Source organism: Musa acuminata, chromosome BXJ1-8 (genome assembly GCF_036884655.1).
Source record: "Musa acuminata AAA Group cultivar baxijiao chromosome BXJ1-8, Cavendish_Baxijiao_AAA, whole genome shotgun sequence".
Taxonomy (NCBI): domain Eukaryota; kingdom Viridiplantae; phylum Streptophyta; class Magnoliopsida; order Zingiberales; family Musaceae; genus Musa; species Musa acuminata.
Window position 1 is genome coordinate 51,893,508 of NC_088334.1, and position 22,854 is coordinate 51,916,361.

The following is a 22,854-nucleotide window of genomic DNA, read 5'->3' on the forward strand; positions in this document are numbered from 1 at the left end:
GAAGGCTATATTGTTATCTTTTTGCTTGCTGACAAATATTTTGATTTCAGGCACTAGGAGTATTATCTGAAGCACAATACTTCCAAAATGTCATGCGTGTTGGTTTTAGACTGAGGACTACGTTGGTATGCTACGCAAATATTACTGTTCTTCAACACTAGGATTAAAATTTAAGTTACATAAAAGTGCGTAGTTAACCTTATTCTGGAGGTACTTTGTTGCAGACACATTTAGAATAGTCTAATATCATGGTTGATGTGTATCCTTTCTGCTATTCATGTCATTGCTATCTGCATCTCCTTCATAATTATGGTCAATATTTCTTTCGTACCATAAGATACTCTGAATTAAGGTATGTAATTTCGTACTGTACCGGAGTTTTGACGTTTGCTCGGTACGGTACGAAACTGTATACCGAGCGGTATACCGTTCGGTATACCGCTCGGTACACATATATATATATATATTATAAAGGCGATGTCGCATTGCCTCGGCGACGTCGCCTTTTCCTTCTCCCACGCGGCGCGACGTCGCCTCGTTTATTTATATATATATATTTATAAATATTTATATATAAAATATTTTTATAAAAGGCGACGTCGCCTCGTATATATATATATATATATATATATATTTATATTTATATTTATATATAAATATTTATATATAAATATTCTTTATATATAAGGCAATGTCGTCGAAAAAGGCGACGCGACGTCACCTTTTATAATATATATATATATATATATATATATATATATATATATATTATTTTTTATTTTTTATTTTCGTTCTGCTCGGTAACGGACGGTCCGTGTACCGGTAAGCTGACGGACCGGTATGTACCGCCCATATCGGGCGGTATTATTCGAAATTGCATACCTTGCTCTGAATAGTGTCCCTGTATCTTTCATGTGTTAGCAGATTGAGTAGATTGCTTTAACCTTTTGGGATCAAATTTGGTAGGAGCCTCATGCACTATGTCTCCTCTTTTTAAACATTTGCTACAGTTAGATGTTGCTGTAGAGTTAAAATGAAGTCCGGCTCAGAAGTTTGAGGACTGTTGATGCTACTCATTCTTAAAAATTACTCTAGTAGGAATATGTAATATGGTACTGATAATAATCTAGAGAACAACTTATAGGACATTTAACAAATACAATTAGTTCTGTTGATCTGAGTCCACCACGGGCTGACGTTGATTTGAATTTGGTGAAAAAGTCAAGACAGAGAACAATATGTGAAATCACATAAAGCTGTTATTGTTTTGTTGCTTTTTTCACCATGGCTGGAATATTGCTGAATTTGTGCAATACATTGCTGTTTCTCTCCCATTTGAACATTGAAGTTCTTAGACCTTTTCCGAGGAGCTTTGGTTCAGAGTTATGGGATCAGGATGGTCTACGAAATATGAGTTAAAAGATTATCCATGTAGAGTAGAATCTCATTTCATTTAATGATGATACTTGGTATAAATGCAGGACATTCTGATACTTCTACTCTTGTAAGGAATATCTCTTATTGCTTCACTGCAGCTAAGTTACTGCCTTTCCCTTATGATACCTTCCCCCATATGAACTTGTTTCAAGGAACTCATTATATTGAAGCAGTGAAACCACGACAAATTTTACTTGTTTTTTGTATATGTTATATCATTTTAATTTGACTAGTCCTAATTTATTCATGTATTGGCTTCGCATCTTCATTTCATTTCATTTTTTTGTTTTTGCTTTGCTTCAATTATTAGTATGACTATTTGATTTTTATTCACCTTAAGATTTCTCAGATTACTATCATATTGAAATTCTTTGAGACTTATTGTTCTGGTTTCTATGTTTAGGTTCGATAGTTGTGTCCTAAAGAAATTATGTACTTGTCCTTTTCATTACAGGTTGCAGCAGTGTTTCGGAAATCTCTAAGACTAACCCACGAGAGTCGCAATAAATTCCCATCAGGAAAGATAACCAACTTGATGACAACTGATGCAGAAGCACTTCAGGCATTTCCATCTTGCTAAACCTATTACTGCAGATGAGATGACGTGAAAGAAATATTTAGTCCACCTCAATTGCTTAACTGTGTCAAAAAATTTGTCTGCTCAAATGTTTTAATGGAAGATAACATGTTAAATAGCACATCTAGTTTCTTACCTCAACAAAGGTCACATTTTGTGATCTTTTCCAGTTAGGTGATATATGCTGAAAAAGAAAGCACATATATTCTGGTTTCTTATGTAAAATAAGTATATTTCTATGCATGTCTTTTTAAAATTATTCTTTAAAGAATTAAGATAATTGATAATGACTGACAAGTTTAATCAACTGGCATTGTGAAAACTTTCAGGTTAAGGTTCGGTAAGGTTGTGTACAAAACTAAACATTATTTTGATGCATCTTGCCATTCTCTTTGAACAGCAAGTGTGCCAGCAGCTTCACAGTCTATGGTCAGCTCCCTTTCGGATTATCATTTCAGTTATTCTTCTGTACGAGCAGCTAGGTGTTGCATCTCTTATTGGCTCATTTGTGCTGGTTCTTTTGTTTCCCATACAGGTAATCACCCTTATAATATTATATTTTTGCAATCTATCATTTTTCTGCAGTCTCAATGTTGAACTTTTGTCATCTCATAACATTATTAAGGTCAAGTTTGACACAATTTCAAATGTGATACTTGCACTTTATGGTTCTTAGTAGCAAGGATTGCCGTTTTGGATATTGGACCCATTTCGGTGTTCTACTCGAACCGGTATGTGCACGTTAGTACCGGTGTACCAACATATGGTACACCGGTATGTATTGGTGTTTGGAAGATGAAGAAGAAGAAGAGGAAGGCACAGTAGAGGAAGGAAAAAAGGAAGAGGAAGGAAGAAGAGGAGGTGATGGAGGAAAAGGTGGAGAAAGAAAGGAGGAAGATGAAGGGGTAGTGGTAGAAGAAGAGATGGAGAAAGAAGAAGGAAGAAGAGGAAGTGGTGGAGGAGGACGAGGAAGAAGAGGAAGGGAGAAAAAGAATGATGAAGAGAAGGGGGAGAAGAGGAGGAAGTGTATTATGGAGATAAGCGGCAGTGACATCGAACGGCAGCAGCGTCGTGTGAAGAGGGCAGCAGTGAGAAAAGGGCTTGCGATCGCTGTCAACTCCTTAACATGTTCAGCTTGGCTTCACCTTGAAATTATATGAGCAAGACAATATAATATTTTCCATATTAGTTATTCAAATGCATATTTTTGTATATCCCCTAAAACTTGTTATTTACAAGATAGTCCTCTCCAATCCTTCTCTGCTGTGCATATATGTCCTTTGATCTATTTTACTCTTTTCTTGTTTAGTTTGGAATACCAAGACTGAAATAGATTCGCAGCACTAGCTTCATACGTATCCTGGCAACCTATGCTTCTAATGCTCTCTTGTTTATCATGTGGAAATTACATTAAAAAAGCCTATTCTAAGGGTCAAGTGGATCATGCTTCTAGTTGTATGGAGGCTGGTTGGAACTTTTAGCTATCAAAGGAATATTCCTTGTCTTGATTTATTTGGTAATCTTTTAAGTAATTGCAAATGAAAATTTCCAAGAACCGCCCACCGTACCAGTATGGAGTGGATCTGATAGTCACTGTTTACTTGGTAAAAGATGATTGACATAATCGAGTGATGCAATCCTAAATGGATTGCATTACCTTCAAATATAGGTTTTTGTCAGGCAAATTGCATCTCAGGAACTTAAGCCTGAGCTTATACCAATTTTTTGGGTGCTTTTAAACAGTCCTTGAGCTGAAGAAACATGAAGCTGTTTCAGCTCTGATATTCTTAATTGGAAGGAACAGAATAGTTGTCTCAAAGTTATAATGTAAAGTCCTGTATGGTATTTTTTTCATTGCCTACTACAATCATCTTATGTGTTGTTTATGGCTTGTTCAGTCTTTTATATAAGTTTGCCTTAAGTGAGGCTGTGATTTCCAAGCAGTTTTTAGGTGCAGGTTAATAAAATATTTTGAAATTCTTGGCCATATATGTTTCTCTCATATAAAAGAGAACATAGCTTTGGAGCTTGGAGCAGCTTTTTATACTTCAATGTAGAGAAATTCCAGAAGTTCTTCGCTTCATTGAAACATTTTTTTTTCTTTTTCTATGCCAATTGTTACATTTGAAATTTGCTACTCAATTTAAAACCACATTCCATGTTAGCCATATAAAGCAACTAACTAGAATCGATATGTATGGGGTGTTTACATTTAATATAGTGCTTGGAGTTGTCATTTTAATGTTTTACAGTATCTGCCTTTTTAAATCAACCATACCAATGATTGTTTGTCAATTTTTCATAGACAAATCAATCAGGCTAAACTCTAAAGAATAACTTTCACTGTTTCACTAGAATGCAGTTGTACAAGTATTTAGGTCTGTTAACTGCTTTCCCTATATTATTTCCCATTCTGATATCTTTTTTGGTTTATTGTGGAACCAGACATTGGTGATAAGTAAAATGCAGAAACTTTCTAAGGAGGGTTTGCAACGTACTGACAAGCGGATTAGTCTCATGAATGAAATATTAGCTGCGATGGATACAGTGAAGTATGTTTCAGATTGGTTGGTATTGCTTTAGAGTATCTTATTTTGGCTGGCCGCTGATCATTCTTGATCTCTCGGTGAACCAGATGCTACGCATGGGAACAGAGCTTCCAGTCAAAAGTGCAGAGCATTCGCAATGATGAGCTTTCATGGTTCCGCAGTTCTCAGCTGTTAGCTGCGGTAAGATTAAAAAAATATTTTCATGAATTCCCTAGTGGGATCAGAGGATATACCAGTGAAAAAATATTATTTTTGTTTCTTTTTTTTGTAGAAAGTTTATGTATTCTTATGAATTCTACCTAATTTTGCAGTTCAATACTTTCATCCTGAACACCATTCCAGTATTTGTTACAGTTGCCTCATTTGGGGTGTATACTCTTCTTGGAGGGGATTTAACACCTGCAAAAGCATTTACCTCACTTTCATTGTTTGCAGTGTTGAGGTTTCCTCTGTTCATGCTCCCCAATTTGATTACTCAGGTACAATACTCCCTAAGCTTTATGTCTTTTCTATCACTTGGTAGTTGGTAGTCTTTTCTCAATGTGGCTATAAGATAATCGAAACTGTCCTCAGAGTTTGAACTTTGAAGCTTGAATAAATTGAAGTACTTAGCCTTGTATATAAAGAAAATTAGATTTATCAAATATTAAAGTTGAACCTTGGCACCATGATAAGTTTGTCTCTGTCATGGGTTCAAGCCACAAAATTAGCCTCTCATCTTATATGTATGGTGCTACTGCTACGCACGAGTTCATTTATGGGAGCCTTCAACAGTTATACTTGCTGCATTTGGGGGTTTATATCTAGCTTCTTGTATGCTTTGCTAATATCAATGACAAAGTCACTGTGACTAACCTCAGTGAGGGGTTGGAGTGATACTACGGGTCCACTGTGACTAAACTAAGTGAGTTGTTGCTCACCGTCGCTAAAATTGACTTGGGTAGTGTTTGTTATGATGTAGAAAATATAGGCTCATGCTCTTTTTCATGTGAGCATTCCATTCTACCCACATGGCAAAATCTTGTAAAAATATACATGGAGATAGATTCACAAATAGAATTTAAGGTACTTAACAAGCACATCATTCTTTTCTAATGCCTGATATCTATTTTTTTTCTGCAGGTTGTGAATTGTAATGTGTCACTTCAACGTTTAGAGGACCTACTTCTAGCGGAAGAGAGAATTCTTTTGCCAAATCCACCTATTGACCCAGGGCTGCCAGCTATTTCGATTAAGAATGGATACTTCTCTTGGGATTCACAGGTTTCATATCATAATCTTGCCTTATTTTGTTAATATGGTTTTGCATCTTTTTAGTTAAACTTGAGGGCAAAAGTACTACTCTCTTGTTCATCGTTTCTCTCTTTGATGCTTGTCTTGGCAATGGTCTCTACCGAATGTCACGCACTTAGCTAGTTTTGTCTAAGTCATGCGGCACTTTTGTGTGTTCGTCCGCAAAGGTTAACATCTCCGAAACCTCCTATAGTCCCTTAGGATCTACAAAAGAGAAAACGGGTTAGAGAAAGCGTTTCACTCGGGATCCACAAGCAATCATTTCAGCAAACACTTTATAGCTAATGCAAATTACAAACAAATTTCCCAAGCTCTAAACGGTCGTACAACAAAGGGTCCAAAATGGTTCACTACGGATCGAAATCCCCACAAGTGCCCACATGACACAACATTTGTTTACAAGATAAAGACGACCACCAAAGTCAAAGAAAATGAGGCTGTTAAGCCTACTGTCAGCCCTTTATATGTTGTGCAAAGCATGAATAAAACCGAAAGACACGGACATACATAAGCATTACATCAAACACCTCGTTTACAATTTTGTCCGTGACATTCTCCCCCACTTATTCCTTCGACGTCCTTGTCGAAGTTTTTGCAGACGCTGCATCTCCTTGCCTTTGCTGTGTCTTCAATCTTCTGCTCTAGTTGCAATATGCCTCTTGTCTCCCAGTTGTACTCCGTTGCTATTGTTGAGTAGTCGAACTTTGATCCGCCATGCTACTTCAACTCGCCAATGATACCGACTCTGGTATGGGGTCGACTGAGTTGTGCCGATCCTTGTTGTTTCTTGTGGATCCCTTAGATGAAGGAAAAGACCATCCTTAGTATATGCTAATCTCTCAAATCCCTCATGTCGCTTGAATTAGGTGGATGCTTATTGGAGTTTTAACGAGCATTACCTCGCAGACATTAAAGTTTTTGGGTCCTTCCTCCGTAAAATTTGTCAATCGATTCTTCTTCCACTTAGTCGTCACTTCCAAGTTGGTTCGCATCACTTCCGCTTTCGATTGGTATTCTGTTAGGAAATGAAGCAGATAATCTACTCTTAGTAGCACTGATCATAATTGGTGAGGATTTGACAACTATTGTCTTCTATTAGCTTTCTTCTAAGGGTTTTTGAACATGTGCAGAGCTTCTATGCTAGATAGATAAGAGAATAGGGGTACTCGGTTTCGCCCATTCTCTTAAGGGTTGAGAAGACAAAGGTTACTTGACTTCGCCCGCCTCATCGAGGGTTGTACTCTATGCATCGAGTTGGTTACTAGCTTTCGCTCATTCTTTTGCTCACACTTCTGAAGCACTCGAAGTGTTTTCACTCCTTGCGTTGAGTTAGCTACTGTGATTCACCTTCTCAATGTCATTAAACTTCTGGAATGCAAGAAGTTTTCACCCCAACTTGGAGCAAGTCTTTAATAGTTTTGGTCGTCTCTAGGATTGTACCGTCTTCTCCATCATTTTTGTTACCTACTCCTTTGAGTTGCAAAGGTACAACACCGCGTACTGCATACTTCGTTCCTTGGTCGAGCACTCTTTCATCGACCCAAAGTCTTCCACTTTCGGCTATCTTGATGAGAAGCTTGTTGACACCGGTCTTACGAAGTTCCCTGCCCTCTGCTCTTCTGTGTTGTCTCGGTACTTGGAGTTTGCCTCTACATTCTTCACATCTTCATTCCCTTTTACGACCAAGCGTTCTCCCTCCATGAGAACAAGGGATCGATGACTTCACGAAAATCCCGTCTCTGCGGTACCATGACATTGTCATGCCCATGGCCCTACTATCCATTGCCTCGCATCTGCGTCCCTTTCTTCGCGATCGGTAGATCTGCTTTGTGGCACTATGACACTCCTCCGAGTCCACCTCCATTTTAACCGATGCTTGGTTTTTGGGTAGCTAAGTCCCTCTGGACTCGTCTTTTCCTCGCCCCTTTCAACCATCCGCTTCAACACATCTGTGTTCTCCGAGCAGCTCCCCTTGGTCGATGGAAAGATAGATTGTAACTCCCATGCATGGCCATCGCCACCATGTTGTAGGGTTCGCACCTATTTTGTTCTCCTTATCTTCCTTGGTAGTAACGTTCGCTTACTTGGCCTTGTCCTCTGACTTGCCAGGCTCCCTAAAGCGAATATGAGCTTTGGAGCAGTCCAACTCTTCAACCGCTCCGATCATACCTCTGTATGATCAAGTCCCACCCATGGGACTCATTGGTACTTGCATTCGAAATTCTCCATCGGTAGTACATAGCCCTCATATGCCGATGACCAAGGCTTTTATTCGATGCAAAATTCGATGCACGCACGGAAGACCCGCCTCTGCGATACCATAGCATTAACTTCTTGAATTCATAGCCTTTCTTACCGTCGTGTTGTTCACCGAAGTGGAGCTTCCAGTAGCTCCCGATCATACCTCCGTATGATCTAATCCCTCGCGGGACTAGTTTCATGTGTATCGCATTGCCACGAACTGTTCCATCACGATCCGGTGCACTATGTCGCCTCCTGGTGACATATTCATTGCATTCTGATCATTGTGGGATGAACTCGGATTGCGATCCTTCCATGTGTGGCCTCTGCCAACATATCGCATGGCCTCTTCCACCTTCGATTCTGTTCACTCCACTGGCAATCGACCTTCGTCCACCCGCACTCGGGTCACACCCAGCCGAAACATAGCTCTAGGACAGCCCGTTGCGTAGCAGCTCCCGAAGTCTATTGACTTCGCTAAAATAGGTGCACCATTGTCTGGATCCTGGGCCTCTGCCCTCCACCAGCACAATCTCCGCTGCGCACTATTTCCTTCATGGCAACTTGAATGACAGCATTGTGACATATTCTTCAAGAGTACCCGCCTCTGCGTCCTCTTGCCTCGTGTCAAGGCCTTCTGAACCCAACTTTGCCTCCACAAGTTAAGTCGCCTTGGTTCCTCCATCAAATGGTTCTCCGAGATAAGGTGCATGTGCCTCGAAGCTCACTTCGTTTTTGGCACCATGTAGGATGAGTCCGCTCCATCATAATGAGGGACCCATGGAACGACATGATCCTGATCTTGCCTCTACAAGAGTTCATGTCTTTGACCTCTGTCCAAGGAAAGCTTCATGCCTTCGTTCTATATTCCATCTTCTATGTCGACTCCCTTCGTGCGACCTGGGTACTTCACCAAATTACATTTAAATTGCTCCGCTCCTCGATTTGCATTGAGTTGATAGTGGTCCTCGCGCCCACTATTCCACTGGTCAGCCCTCCGTTGAGTTCGATTTCCATATCGGCTCCAAGTGTGCCTTCATTTTGTGTTGCCTTGGGTCGCTCCCCCACTTGATCTCACAATGCATCCACTAATGCATTACCTCATGCGAGATCATGTGATGACTCCTCACCACTCACTCTGTCTATTGAGCTTTGTGCGGTTGTTGTCTCGAGGTACTCCTCAACATATGCGGTTCGTTGCGCATGATTCTCCCTATTGAAAACCGGGACTTGTCCCTCCAAGGTATCTGTCCCATTGGAGCAACTTCTCTCTTTGTATCCTTCCCTCTGGAAGTTTTGGAGACCACCATCCCTTTGTACTACTCCGTCTTACTGAACAAATTGTGTATTGTTCTACCTTTGTAAATGCACTTGCTATATCGGGACTCCTCGCCAATATAACACCTGCTGCACCCCTCAAGGCCTAGCAACATGCTAAACTCGCTGCACACTTCAGCCTCCTACTGATGTATCCTTCTCATGCCGAAGAGAAAGTTCTAATGCTCCATGGCGCCGAGTTTCGATCGCCTTGGGATGGCCACGAACATTACATCATCCGTATACAAGCCCTTGTATGAGTACCGAATTCTTTGAGTTAGCAATTCCCCTCACCTCTGTGAGCTTTGCATAACTCTTTCAGTCGCTAAACAACCCATTTCACTTTGCATGGTCTCATCCTTTACTAAGCGCCTTGCTTGCCTTGAGCACCATCAAGTATGGTTGTCAATGTTGAGCTATAGCTCGAACTCAGCCATTCTAACCTTTGTGCGCTATGCATTTTTCCCAACTTGCTTGTCCTCGTGGTGCCTCTTGCGCGAAGGGTTGGCTATTCCTCTGAATGCCAATCTCAGATGTCCGCTCCTCTAAGCGACTTCTTTTCCCTACATCTCCATGCTCATTTCCTCCAAACGGTCGCGCGTGCTGGCTGCCCTCAATGCAGCCCCACTAGGTCTCCCACGTTCGCATGCCAAGTGTTTTTATGGGTGCTTGTCTCGCTCTGATACCATATGTCACACACTTAGCTAGTTTTGCCCAAGTCGTGTAGCACCCTTGCGTGTTCGTCCGCAAACCGAAACCTCCTATAGTCCCTTAGGACCTACAAAAGAGAAAACGGGTTAGAGAAAGTGTTTCACTCGGGATCCACAAGCAATCATTTCAGCAAGCACTTCATAGCTAATGCAAATTACAAACAGACTTCTCAATCTCTGAATGGGCGCACAACAAAGGGTCCAAAATGGTCCACTACAGACTGAAATCTCCACAAGTGCCCACATGACACAATCTTTGTTTGTAAGCTAAAGGCGGCCACCAAAACAAAAGAAAATGGGTATGCTAAGCCTATTGTCAGCCCTTTACATGCTGTGCAAAACATGAACAAAACTGAAAGACATGGACATACATGAGCATTACATCAAACACCCCGTTTACAATTTTGTCCGTGACAAAATATACTAAATTTCACATCCTTTTTTTTATAATTAAGTTGATTTTTTTTGGTTTGGCTTATGTGTCAATGAACTCAGATAACATTACTGTTTGCAAGATTAGCCATCTTCAGTGATGGCATTAATTCCATGCCTTGTTGTAATAAACCCTCCATACTAGAGTCATTTATGCATGTCAACATCAGAATCATCTTAGTAACTGATTAATCGATCTCCTATACATATATTTTTTCTAATCAACCCTAGATTATTCTTGTTGGGTCCCTTTTTAATGTGATCCCTTAAATTGAGCTCGGATCCTCTTTAGTTCTTTCGCCTGTCGTATTTTTTCTGTTTCTTAATAAATTTATGACTGCCTACATATGCATATTGCATTTATTTTCTATTTTCTTTTATATTTCAAAAAAGCTGAAATTTAATTTGACAATCTTCAAGTAGATTTGGAAGCATTCTAAGTTTCAAACACAATTATATGTCCTCATTCCTCATTCCTCAGAGACAAAATGGTTACCAGTTTATAAAAAATCAAATAAGACCACAAAAATTGTACTAGCTACAAATATTACTTGTATTTTTTTATGACTAATATACTTGAATTTTTATGGCCTATATGGTCCTAAATTACCTACAACATATTCTTTAGTGCAACAGAAATGTAAAGGAAGACTTTGTTGACAGCTCCTGTTTTACTGAAATGATCTTGAAGTAGTTAAGTAAAACAAAATTTTGAGAGTAACAAAATAAAATTAGGAGTGATACAAATTACAAAAATCTTGTGTGCCAATTGGTGATAGCTTCCTGCTGTGGAATTTTAAAGATTGTAAAGTCATACTTGCCAGTTGGTGATATTTTCCTGCTGCAGGATTCTAATGGTTTCAAAGTTGTATGGCATAAACTGACTGGCGCATGGCTGCCTTTTTAGCACCACACTATATATATTGTGAATTCAGTCTGCTTGAGTATTAAGAATGTTATGGATGGATGATACCATTTGTTGGGACCATTCTTTTTTAGTATCTATCATGGATGTGATAGTTAGGATGGTTACGAGATACTTATAATCATTCCTTTGTGGCTTGTGAGAAATATGTTTTACTAATCTTTTGTCTATACAATATAACAAGCTCGGCCATTGTGCATCTAGTCACTTATGTTCTCAAGATTTTCATCATGTGTAACATTAATTTTATTGCACTAGTCTTCTATATGCCACAATCCATTTTATACGCCATAATGTATTTCTAAATTTTCTTTAAATGCTAATTATCTAACATATCAAGCTCAGGCAGAGAGGCCTACACTAGCAAATGTCAATGTGGATATACCTGTTGGTAGCTTGGTTGCAATAGTTGGAAGTACTGGAGAAGGAAAAACATCTCTAATATCAGCAATGCTTAGAGAACTTACACCAGTGGCTGGAACTGATACATCAGTGACTATTCGGGGGACTGTTGCTTATGTTCCTCAAGTTTCATGGATATTCAATGCTACTGTAAGTTATATTTATGTCTTTATTCATTATTTGTCAAATAGACAACTATTCTTAAATTTTGCTTGTGCAAGACAGGTACGTGAGAACATATTATTTGGATATCCTTTTCAACCATCGCAATATGAGAAGGCAATTGAGGTTACCTCATTGCAGCATGACCTTGATTTGCTTCCAGTAAGTGAACATGTCATAGCAATGGGATGTGTTTCTTTTCCTGACTTGTAACTCCCTGCTCTCTCTGTCACCGAGTCACTCACACAAACACAAATGGTGTATTCCGACATTTTTCAGTGCATGATGGGTTTCTTACATTCACTATCCCTATGTATACACTCATGCTACTTCTGTTGCAACTATGAAAATATGTACATGCATGAAATAGAACTTCTCACCTGGGAGTTCCTAAGAATTTAGAAGTATTTGACATGTATGCATCAGCCATCAAATAAGTTGCTGGACTAGCCTTTGTGCTTTGCAAAATAATCTAATAAGCCCCCTTTGTTCTAGCTCTTTTTTTTTTAGGAACATAGATGCTTAATTTCTTCTTCATTGTGCTTTGTCAGGGTGGTGATCTTACAGAGATTGGTGAAAGGGGAGTGAATATCAGTGGTGGACAAAAGCAAAGAGTTTCAATGGCAAGGGCAGTATATTCAGATTCAGATGTATATATATTTGATGATCCTTTGAGTGCATTGGATGCTCATGTTGGTCGGCAGGTACAATTTGCCAAAATTGTCATCAGCTGACTTATGCCCTGATTCTATCTACTTGCTGTTGTGGTCCTATATTGTTAAAGAGACATCTTGCTTAGCATTCACCATATTTCAGTGACAAAGTCTCGTACCAATTCAATGTTTTATCTACAATAGTTAAATTCACCCCTTTTATCATATTGGATGTAGCTACATGTATCAAGAGCACTATCAATCCAGCACTGGGCCTAGATATGTGCAAATGCATATCTAGGTGCTTCCAATTGGTCTTTTTCTTCAAGCATAAAGTATCTGCACCTGGTAAGGACACAATAAAAGGGGAAAAACATATTTGAGACCAAGGAATACAATCTTGCATAAACTGACATGTATCTACTGGTATTTACTAGTTCAGGGATAAACCATCATGCAAATTGCAGACTATCTGACATTATATATGTAGTATAGGGCTTGCCGCTTGATAAATCGTATGAACCGTGTAGTAAGCCCCTTGCTAGTTAACTCCAGAAACCTTCTGCACCTCTTCTTGCATCGCCCGTTGTCCCCAGCCTATGGGTAGTACTTCTTTCCTTCTCCCCCCTTTTGCTCCTTTTCCTCCTCGTCCTCCTGCTTTTCCTTTCTGGTACTGTGGTATGTACCACAATATCATGTATCGATTTGTTGGTTCATATCAGACAAATACCAGTCCAGCCGGCGACTGACATGGCTCTAGTATCAGAATTACAACCGTTGTTTAAAATAAAGTAAATGACAGGAACTGGCCACCTACTTATGTGTTGCTAACTCACAACCTGTCTTGTTTGAGTACTGAGTAGCCTTCCCTCCTGCTACTGGAACTTTAAGTTATTGGATAAATACAAATGTTTTGTGTTTTAAATTTCTAGTTGAGTATGCAAATAGTCTATCCGTAGACTTCAGAAATCATGATATCATTATCCACAAATTAGTATTTCTATATTCTGATTTTTCTGTCTATTATGATCCAGGTTTTTGATAAATGCATCAACGATCAACTGAGGAATAAAACTCGAGTCCTGGTAACTAATCAGTTGCATATTCTTCCACATGTTGACAAGATTATTCTCGTTCATGAAGGAATGGTGAAGGAGGAGGGTACCTTTGAGGAACTCAGTACTAGTGGAATACATTTTCAAAAATTAATGGAAAATGCTGGGAAAATGGAAGAACAAGTAGACGAAAAGCAAGGTGGTAACTCTGAAGAGACTGCAAAATCAGCTGAAAATGGAGATGTGTCAAAGACAGTGAATGCTTTGTCGAAGAGTGAAGAGAAAACAAATAGAGGGAAAGAAGGAAAATCTGTGCTTATCAAACAAGAGGAACGTGAAACAGGTGTTGTTAGTTTGAAAGTTCTTGCGAGGTATTAAATCTTAGTTACATTGCATAACTTTGTGATTACAATATAAATATAATATATTTTTTTTTCACCCTTCTGAAATCGTTGATTCATCATATTATTGGATGCCGAATAAAGCTTTACAATGTTAAGTTGTAGATGTAACTCTGATAATCTTGTTAACTTATTCATTGTTTGACATTCTGTGCACTTTCTTGAAGGATGACTCTGAAGTTCATCTTATATGCAATGCTTGTGTTGCAATTATAGCATTGGTCAAAACTTTGATTTTACAGGGCTTTCTTGATACTTGTGGGATTATGTATATATGGATATTGGATACTGATATGACAGTGCCAATACACCAATTCAGGAAATCTTGAAAATATATGATATAATAATCATGGATATGATATTAAAAATATTTGAATTGCATATATGACAGAGCTTGATATTTATTTGTAATGTCAAAGAATGTAGTCAGGTATCATTATAAATAACAAGAAGTATTTAGCTGACTATTCATCTTGAATTTTTAGTAACATATTACTTCAAATATTAATCTTACTTCACTTACGATAACTTCTCCAAATCCTTTTAAGTTTGTTTATCATACTATGATATTTAAGACAAACAACACAAAGCAATTTATCAAATTATATATTATTTCATTAACAATCTGAGATCAACATTCAACAAAAACAAAGTTCTTACACGTAGTCTCTATCAAAGATTACCTAGTATCCTAGATGCATTGGATCTAGTTAATGGTTATTTTGAAAATGTATATTGCAAGGAGCAATCTGATATGGATATGGCAAGTAATCTGGAGTATCCTTGTTTCATATAGCCTGAGTTCTTAATCATTTTATGCTTTGATTATTTGTCTTGATAAATTGGTGCTCTATCTAATATCCAGAGAACTTTCTGTGCTCTATTTGTATTAACAAAATTAACATTTTGATGTCTTACTACATGTTCTGTTCTTCTAAGTTCTTATATATTATGTTATGAATCTCTCTCTTTATTTTTGTAATGTTTTATTTCACAATTCTTGCCTCTTATTTCTTTTACAAAAACTCTGCTGTGGGCTTTGCTTGGGCATTTCATGACAGAAGATTATGAAGATAGGTATTCTAAATGTTTCCAACAGCTTTGCATGATTAACAGCTACTACTTTAATCCAAGGCATTTGCAACCAAAGTTTCAAGTAGTAATCCGATAATAGTTTTTGATCTTCAAAGATTTAAAGCTCTGTCCAATGCTGGTTTTGGTAATCTATTGGATTGATATGGAACCATAAACCAAATGGTATATGGATCCATGCCACTCGGTGTCACTTGAAATAAAAACTAAAAAACTATTTTGATGGGTATTGCACCATATGACTTGATATTGTTCTGTAGTCAAACTGATAAACACTGATTAGTATGCGTCATACTAACTAAATTTTAGAACTATGCTGAGTTGTACCCAGTATCACTTAATAAAAAAAGCAGTATATTGAGTTATACCAAGGTATATGGTTAGTTAGGTGCATGGTTGGATTGGTAAATATGGGGCAGTACATATCGGTCCGACTGACATTTTAAACCATTAGTGCCACGAGTTGGAAATTCCTATGTCACCAGATTAGTGCATATGTTACTCAAGATTCATGTCATGTTCAGCTTTGTTTTTGCCCTTGTACTTGAGTGCGGTTAATGTTTACCAAATTTGTTTAATTGTATTTTTTGCAGGTACAAGAATGCATTGGGTGGGATGTGGGTTGTTCTGATGCTATTCTCTTGCTATGCTTTGACTGAAGTTCTCCGAGTCTCAAGTAGCACATGGTTAAGTGTCTGGACAGATCAGAGCTCTCCGAAGAGCCATGGTGCTGGATTTTACAATCTGATTTATTCAGTTCTTTCTCTTGGTCAGGTACAGAAAATTCAGAACTAAAATGTTATTAATTGCTCACAGTTAACAATCTCTGGCAATTCTAATTCGGGGTAGAATCTTTGCTTAAACCGAAGTTTCTCTGAATTCTAACTCCAGGTTCAAATGTTAATTTAGGTACTAGTGACGCTGACAAGCTCTTATTGGCTAATTATGTCAAGTCTTTATGCAGCCAAAAGGCTGCATGATGGCATGCTTCACTCTATATTAAGAGCTCCAATGGTATTCTTTCACACCAATCCGCTTGGACGCATAATTAACAGGTTTGCAAAAGATCTTGGTGACATTGATCGCTATGTTGCAGTCTATGTTAACATGTTCCTGGGACAAGTCTCACAACTTCTCTCAACATTTGTTTTGATTGGCATCGTGAGCACTACCTCTCTGTGGGCAATAATGCCCCTTTTGATTTTGTTCTATGCTGCCTATTTGTACTATCAGGTAAAAGATTTCTAGTCTATTTAATAGTTCAGGAAATGCAGTTTCCTTATTTTCATTTAACTAAATGCTTGTAACACTTGTTTCATGGTCATTTAAATTTTTAATATTTTACAGAGTACAGCACGTGAAGTAAAGCGTCTAGATTCCATTACCAGATCGCCAGTGTATGCACAATTTTCCGAAGCATTAAATGGTTTGTCAACAATTCGAGCATACAAAGCATATGACAGGATGGCCAGCATCAATGGTAAATCAATGGATAATAATGTAAGATTCACGCTTGTTAATATGAGTGGTAATCGGTGGCTTGCTATTCGGTTGGAGACACTGGGAGGCATCATGATATGGTTCACAGCTACTTTTGCTGTCATGCAAAACCAACGTGCAGAAAATCAGAAAGCATTTGCATCAACTATGGGTCTACTTCTTACTTACGCTTTAAACATTACCAACCTATTGACAGCTGTTCTGAGACTTGCAAGTCTCGCTGAAAATAGTTTAAATGCTGTCGAGCGAGTTGGGACATACATAGAATTGCCTTCTGAAGCTCCTCCTGTTATTGAAAGCAACAGACCACCTCCAGGTTGGCCATCAGCTGGAATTATCAAGTTTCAAGATGTTGTCCTTCGTTATAGGCCAGAGCTTCCCCCTGTTCTTCATGGCATATCCTTCACAATTGAAGGAAGTGAAAAGATTGGAATAGTTGGTCGTACTGGGGCTGGAAAGTCTAGCATGCTTAATGCTTTGTTCCGCATTGTGGAACTAGAAAGAGGAAAAATATTTATTGATGATTATGATATATCTAAGTTTGGTCTTTGGGATTTGCGTAAAGTTCTTGGAATTATACCACAGTCACCGGTTCTGTTTTCAGGTATTATACTTCCTCCATCATTATGGGCTTGAATTTAAAAATAAAGTTTTTTGTTGTTTGCTTAAGTTCTGTTACTTAAACAATATGAAACACTGGATAGTAGTCTTCTATTAGTGGTATGAATCTTCCTGAAGCATCTAGCACAAAATCTGACAATCAGGGCATGTTACCTTTCATAGGTTTCCTGAATTTATTATAAAATTTTAGTTTTACGGTCATTAATTTGGAACATTAATTTGGACCATCTAGGTGTTTTTGTGTCAGTTTAATGTGACCTGAATTGAATGATTTTTTTAATAGTTGAAAGGCCAATAATTAGATTGGTGACCTCTCAAGGGCTTTTATTTGACTGAGTAAATCACAAGATATATCAAATTCAATTATCAAATAGTCAAAATTTTCAAGCGAAATGAAAACATTGGGTAAATGGCAAGACAAACTGAATCTTGATATTCTTTTTGCATTCATGGAGACTGTTGAAATGCTTTCATGGCTTATTAGTTTGATTATGCATTGTTGAAGCAGTTTCATGTGCAAGAGTTTTAACTACTTGAAATAGTTGAAGTTTCGGCTGTGAACTTCCTGCATTAATCCAAGAATCTATCATTTTAAGTGCTGTACCCTAGGATTTTAAAAGAATCTAACTTTTCATTTTTCCATATAGACAGAACCTGTTCATTATTCACTATATATATCTGTATGGTGCTGTTTTGCTCTATTTTTGTTTGTGTTTTTGACTGTCTGGCCCAAAAACTACCCAGGCACTGTCCGGTTTAATCTGGATCCCTTCAATGAGCACAATGATGCAGATCTTTGGGAGGCTTTGGAGAGAGCACATCTAAAAGATGTCATTCGGAGGAATACAATGGGACTTGATGCGCAGGTTTGGTGCATTCTACTCTTTATACCATCTATTTATCTTCTCATTATATGCATGCATTGAGTTGCTGTTATTGTGGACATCTAGTGACTTATGACTAGAAAACCTCAGCATCAAAAGAATCAGAAACAAATAAATACTTTTGATTGTTCCTGATAATGTTTACTACTTTACTTCTGGCTTTTCAATTTGTTGATTGGAATTTGAAATACACTGTTTAAGGTATATCAAGTAAATTCCTATTATAAATTATGCTTTCTCTTCAGCATGTTATGATTGTCTCCTCAATTTTACATAGTTACAGTTTTAAATATTTAGTTTCTTACATTATTTGGTCTTGTGTGAACCTATCTCTCTATGATTATCTTTTTGGACTTATTGCCGTAGATGCAATATCAGTGGCTTACAAGAATACAACAGAAGTCGTATTTTTGTTGCCTATTTGACACCAAGGATGAGGGTGAAATTTAGTTCTCTCATAAATTCAAATGCTAAAGTGATATAGAACAAGGGTATATTACATGTAGCTTCTACTGATATGATTAATTTTTCCCTTATCCTCAGGATGATTTTGCACAAGTATTGTGGCTGAACTATTCAACCTCTTATTGTTGTAGGTCTCAGAAGCAGGGGAGAATTTCAGTGTTGGGCAACGGCAACTTCTGAGTCTTGCTCGAGCATTGTTAAGGAGATCGAAGATTCTTGTTCTTGATGAAGCAACAGCAGCAGTGGATGTCAGGACTGATGCTCTTATCCAGAAAACTATAAGAGAAGAGTTCAAATCTTGCACAATGCTCATCATAGCTCATCGATTAAATACCATCATCGACTGTGACCGGCTTCTTCTCCTCGGTGCTGGCAAGGTATTCTGTGAGACTCCAGTTGCCGCATGACAATCTTACTAGGATAACTTGTGTGGGAACCCAAAGCCTTTTTTTCAATATCTGGAGCATGTTTTTATCTGCTTATTATGGACTCAACAACTAATTGTTCAGAATTTAACCTTCAGATGTGGATAGCTATTAGCATGTTGAACTTACAAAAAAAATAAAAATACAGCATGTTGGTTTATTGTCATAGAATTTATTAACCACTAGTAGCTAGATTCAAACCTTTCTTGGACAGCTCATATCATTTTTTATGCATCTGAATGCATATAAATGGGGACACCATCAGTGCTTTGGAAGAGAAAAGTTGGGGAAGGAGGTTTTGGAGGGGGTGGGTGGGAGTTGAGGGGTGACAAGAAATCTAGGATAAGTTTACCTCAACTCATGGAGATCCGATACGTATTTCTTTTACAATATAAATTTATCTATTTTTGTTTAAATAAAATGGGTGATTTTTAGCCACTGGTTGCTGTCTTTTCTTTGAATTATTTTTCTTTCTGTTAGATTTTTGAAATGAACACACAGTCATCATCTCAGTTTTATGGTTTTCTAATCAAGCAGTAAGAATTCACCAATTTATTGCAAATGCAGAAGCACTTTTGTACTTGTGGCATCATATTCTTGTTAGCAATGGCAACTCTTGCCTCCTCCATTGACAACATCTGGGCTTATCCTTCTAGTTCTGGCAAAAATTTACATCTTAAGATCTCCATGGTCCATGCTCATTTCATGTGAAATAGCTTTGCTTAAGAAGAATCAAGTGAAGAATTATTTGTGTTCAAGAGCTTTGACTAACTTGATAGTACACAATGAGTATTGTCAAAATTATCAAGTTCAATGCAATCACCTTGGCAGCAGAGCTATTTGGTTATTATCAAATGGCACTGTTGAGCTCAATGCTAAAAAAATAAATCCATCTAGCCAGCCTAAATAGTTCGGACATTACAGCTTGTCGATGTTGCATCAATCGATGGTATTGACCCCTACAATTCAGCATGGAAGATTGATATCGTGATACTGTCTCAACCCTCTTGTGAGTGAGACAAAGTGGATATTAATTCTTATATTGATCATTGCATTTAACTAGGTTTCTTCATAGCAGTTGAAATCTTTGTGGTTTGGAAACTTATGTTGGAAATGTGATTCCTAATATTTAGAATCATGACTCAGTGCTGAAATTGGTACTTCATTATATTGAAAGTGCATTGCCTTTCTGCTCTCTATGTAAATATGTTGTTGGCAAAAAAAAAAAAGAAATGCTCATTCAATTAAACGATAACTTGCCTTTTCTGAATCTTCTTCTATGGAAATACCGGTGTGTACTGTTTATGTATAAACAGAGATGCATACATATGTTGATGCTTACTGTGCATGCTTTAATACATTCACGCCTAGATCTGAATCCACATGTACTTCAGCCTACTTAGATCTGAACGGATATACTGGTGTTCTGCTCAGACTCCTGTCAAGTCTCATGCTTCTCTCTCAATTACTATGTTAAAAGATTACAGTTATCAGATTTCATCAATGTATATCACCCGACTTCATCTGCAGGTTTTGGAATTTGACACCCCAGAGACCCTTTTATCAAAGGATGACAGTGCTTTCTCCAAGATGGTTCAAAGTACTGGAACTGCTAATGCACAATACCTACGGGTACTAATACATGTCTTTTTCTTTCTGTTAGTTATTTACCTCTTCAAAAGAGTTTTCATGAGCAATATCTTATCTTGTTTTGTCACTTTAATCTAGAAGTATGGTTCATCACAAATCTTAGTTGTCATATAGGTGGTCAACTCTCTTAGTCAAGCCTATAAAGTTAAAAATTAGTAAGCATGTTTTATCCAATATGAATCATTTTTTTGTATTTCTTTGGTTTTAGGTATTGACTTTTTCCTTAATTGTTCATTCTCACTTTAGATCCTAGGAGGAATAATAATTCTTAAAATGACTTGGTATTGAGAGTTCAAGTTGTATTTTGGAAATTTAGCTTTATTACCAAACAAGAAATTTGCAAATGTCACAGGAAGACACCTTCCACACTCTAATTTCATTTTGTAAGCTGCAAATATCATTCAGAGGGTGTTGGTGTCATGGTGAGGTTGCTCAATTTTAGGAATAAGTTATCTGCTAGACCTAGATAATCCATCGGCTCAAGAACAGGTAACCTGTCATCAAGCTTGGACACTTCAAATTTCTTGTGGTGCCTGTGTTGTCTATGTGTCCATGTTAATTGGATACTTCATGACATGTGCATGATGCTTCAAACGTATTCAACTCCTTGTACTATTGACATGCATATGTCTCGCACATATGTATGATATTTATAACATGTAATTAGTCTTCAATACCTCAAATTTTGATAATGAGCATCTAAATAAGTCTTCAAGACATCAAATATCCATGCTTGGCAGCACTAGGATTTGAAAATTGTTACCAGCAATTGTATGTATGTTGTTGTGGACCTTTGCCAAATCAAGTAACGAGTAATTATGGCTATTTTTCTATCGCTTGCCTTCCTGTTCAGCATTTTTTTTTTAATATGCACTTATGGCCTTTTGTTTGATGGAAACAGAGTTTGGTCTTCGAGAACATGTCTAGCAGGGAAGAGACCAAGAGACAAGAAGGTCAGAGGAGATGGTTGGCCTCATCACGCTGGGTAGCTGCTGCCCAATTTGCACTCGGGGTCAGCCTGACATCTTCGCAGAGTGACCTCTAAGGGCTGGTGATTGATGATGAGAATAACATCCTTAGCAGAACAAAGGATGCTGTTGTGACATTGCAGAGTGTTTTGGAAGGAAAGCATGACAACGAAATTGAAGAAAAGTTGGAAGAATACCATGTCCCAAGAGATAGGTGGTGGTCTTCACTATATAAAGTGGTTGAAGGTAATTTCTTTCAACATAGCTTTACCCGTAACACATGTTTGAACATAGACTGCAACAGTCTGCATGGGTAATTAATATGCTTCGGCTGATTGCTTGTCAAAAGAGATACGTTCATATGCACCAGATTCAGCACTCAACAAGGCATATTAACAGATTTTTCATGTTTAACTTATACTAAACAAATATACTACACGTAACAAGAGGCACCGTGACAGTGATTGAAAGAATACGGTACACAAAAATAAGTCGAGCCCTTATCAATCGTGGAAAGTGCATGTTCCTTTGTTCTACCCTACTATTCGATCAAAATGCTTGTTATGTCTCATTTGCTTCTTGCAGCTTCTAATGTTACGATGCTGGTCTCTTTCAGGTCTTGCGATTATGAGTAAACTGTCACGGAACCGACTTCAACAGTCAGGTTATGCTTTTGGAGACAGATCGCTCGATTGGGACCAGCTGGAGATGTAGCAAATGCAGCTGACCACCATTTTGCACCTCAAATCGGGTTGCTGGGAAGTGCAAGGGAAGCTTATGGTGCCTCCACTTTTGTCCATTGAAGTGACTCTTAATCTTTCTTTTGCTCTCTTCTTTTCGACAGCTGATACTGAAGACATCCATTATTGGAATTATAATTGTAATTGTAATTCTTCTCTCTCAATCATCGGTATTGAGAGGATGCCAAGGCACAGATAGGTAACTGGCTTTTGCATGTTTGTAAAACTCTGCTGTGATGGACATACATTGTCTTCAAACACTCTCTTTATTGTCAAAGATGCTATTGCAAGGATTTATGAGTATCAGAAATGTAGGTTTCTTGTACCTGAGAGTTCCATCCATCTTTCTTTGACC

The 22,854-nt window shown here is 37.9% G+C and overlaps 1 protein-coding gene across 1 annotated transcript in view; it reads left to right on the top strand.

The window, feature by feature from the left end:
- Positions 1-22,824, top strand: part of LOC135588774 (ABC transporter C family member 2-like) — a 30,830-nt gene extending 8,006 nt beyond the window's left edge. The window contains exons 11-29 of the mRNA XM_065081072.1: positions 51-125; positions 1,892-1,999; positions 2,415-2,549; positions 4,460-4,566; positions 4,650-4,743; positions 4,875-5,042; positions 5,686-5,826; positions 11,827-12,033; positions 12,109-12,207; positions 12,597-12,749; positions 13,733-14,124; positions 15,840-16,020; positions 16,156-16,479; positions 16,594-17,350; positions 18,112-18,233; positions 18,848-19,093; positions 20,672-20,773; positions 21,693-22,005; positions 22,376-22,824. Of these exons, the coding sequence (XP_064937144.1) occupies positions 51-125; positions 1,892-1,999; positions 2,415-2,549; positions 4,460-4,566; positions 4,650-4,743; positions 4,875-5,042; positions 5,686-5,826; positions 11,827-12,033; positions 12,109-12,207; positions 12,597-12,749; positions 13,733-14,124; positions 15,840-16,020; positions 16,156-16,479; positions 16,594-17,350; positions 18,112-18,233; positions 18,848-19,093; positions 20,672-20,773; positions 21,693-21,836 (3,555 nt within the window). The 3' untranslated portion in view covers positions 21,837-22,005; positions 22,376-22,824. The remainder of the gene's footprint in view (positions 1-50; positions 126-1,891; positions 2,000-2,414; positions 2,550-4,459; positions 4,567-4,649; positions 4,744-4,874; positions 5,043-5,685; positions 5,827-11,826; positions 12,034-12,108; positions 12,208-12,596; positions 12,750-13,732; positions 14,125-15,839; positions 16,021-16,155; positions 16,480-16,593; positions 17,351-18,111; positions 18,234-18,847; positions 19,094-20,671; positions 20,774-21,692; positions 22,006-22,375) is intronic.
- Positions 22,825-22,854: the final 30 nt, after the last annotated feature.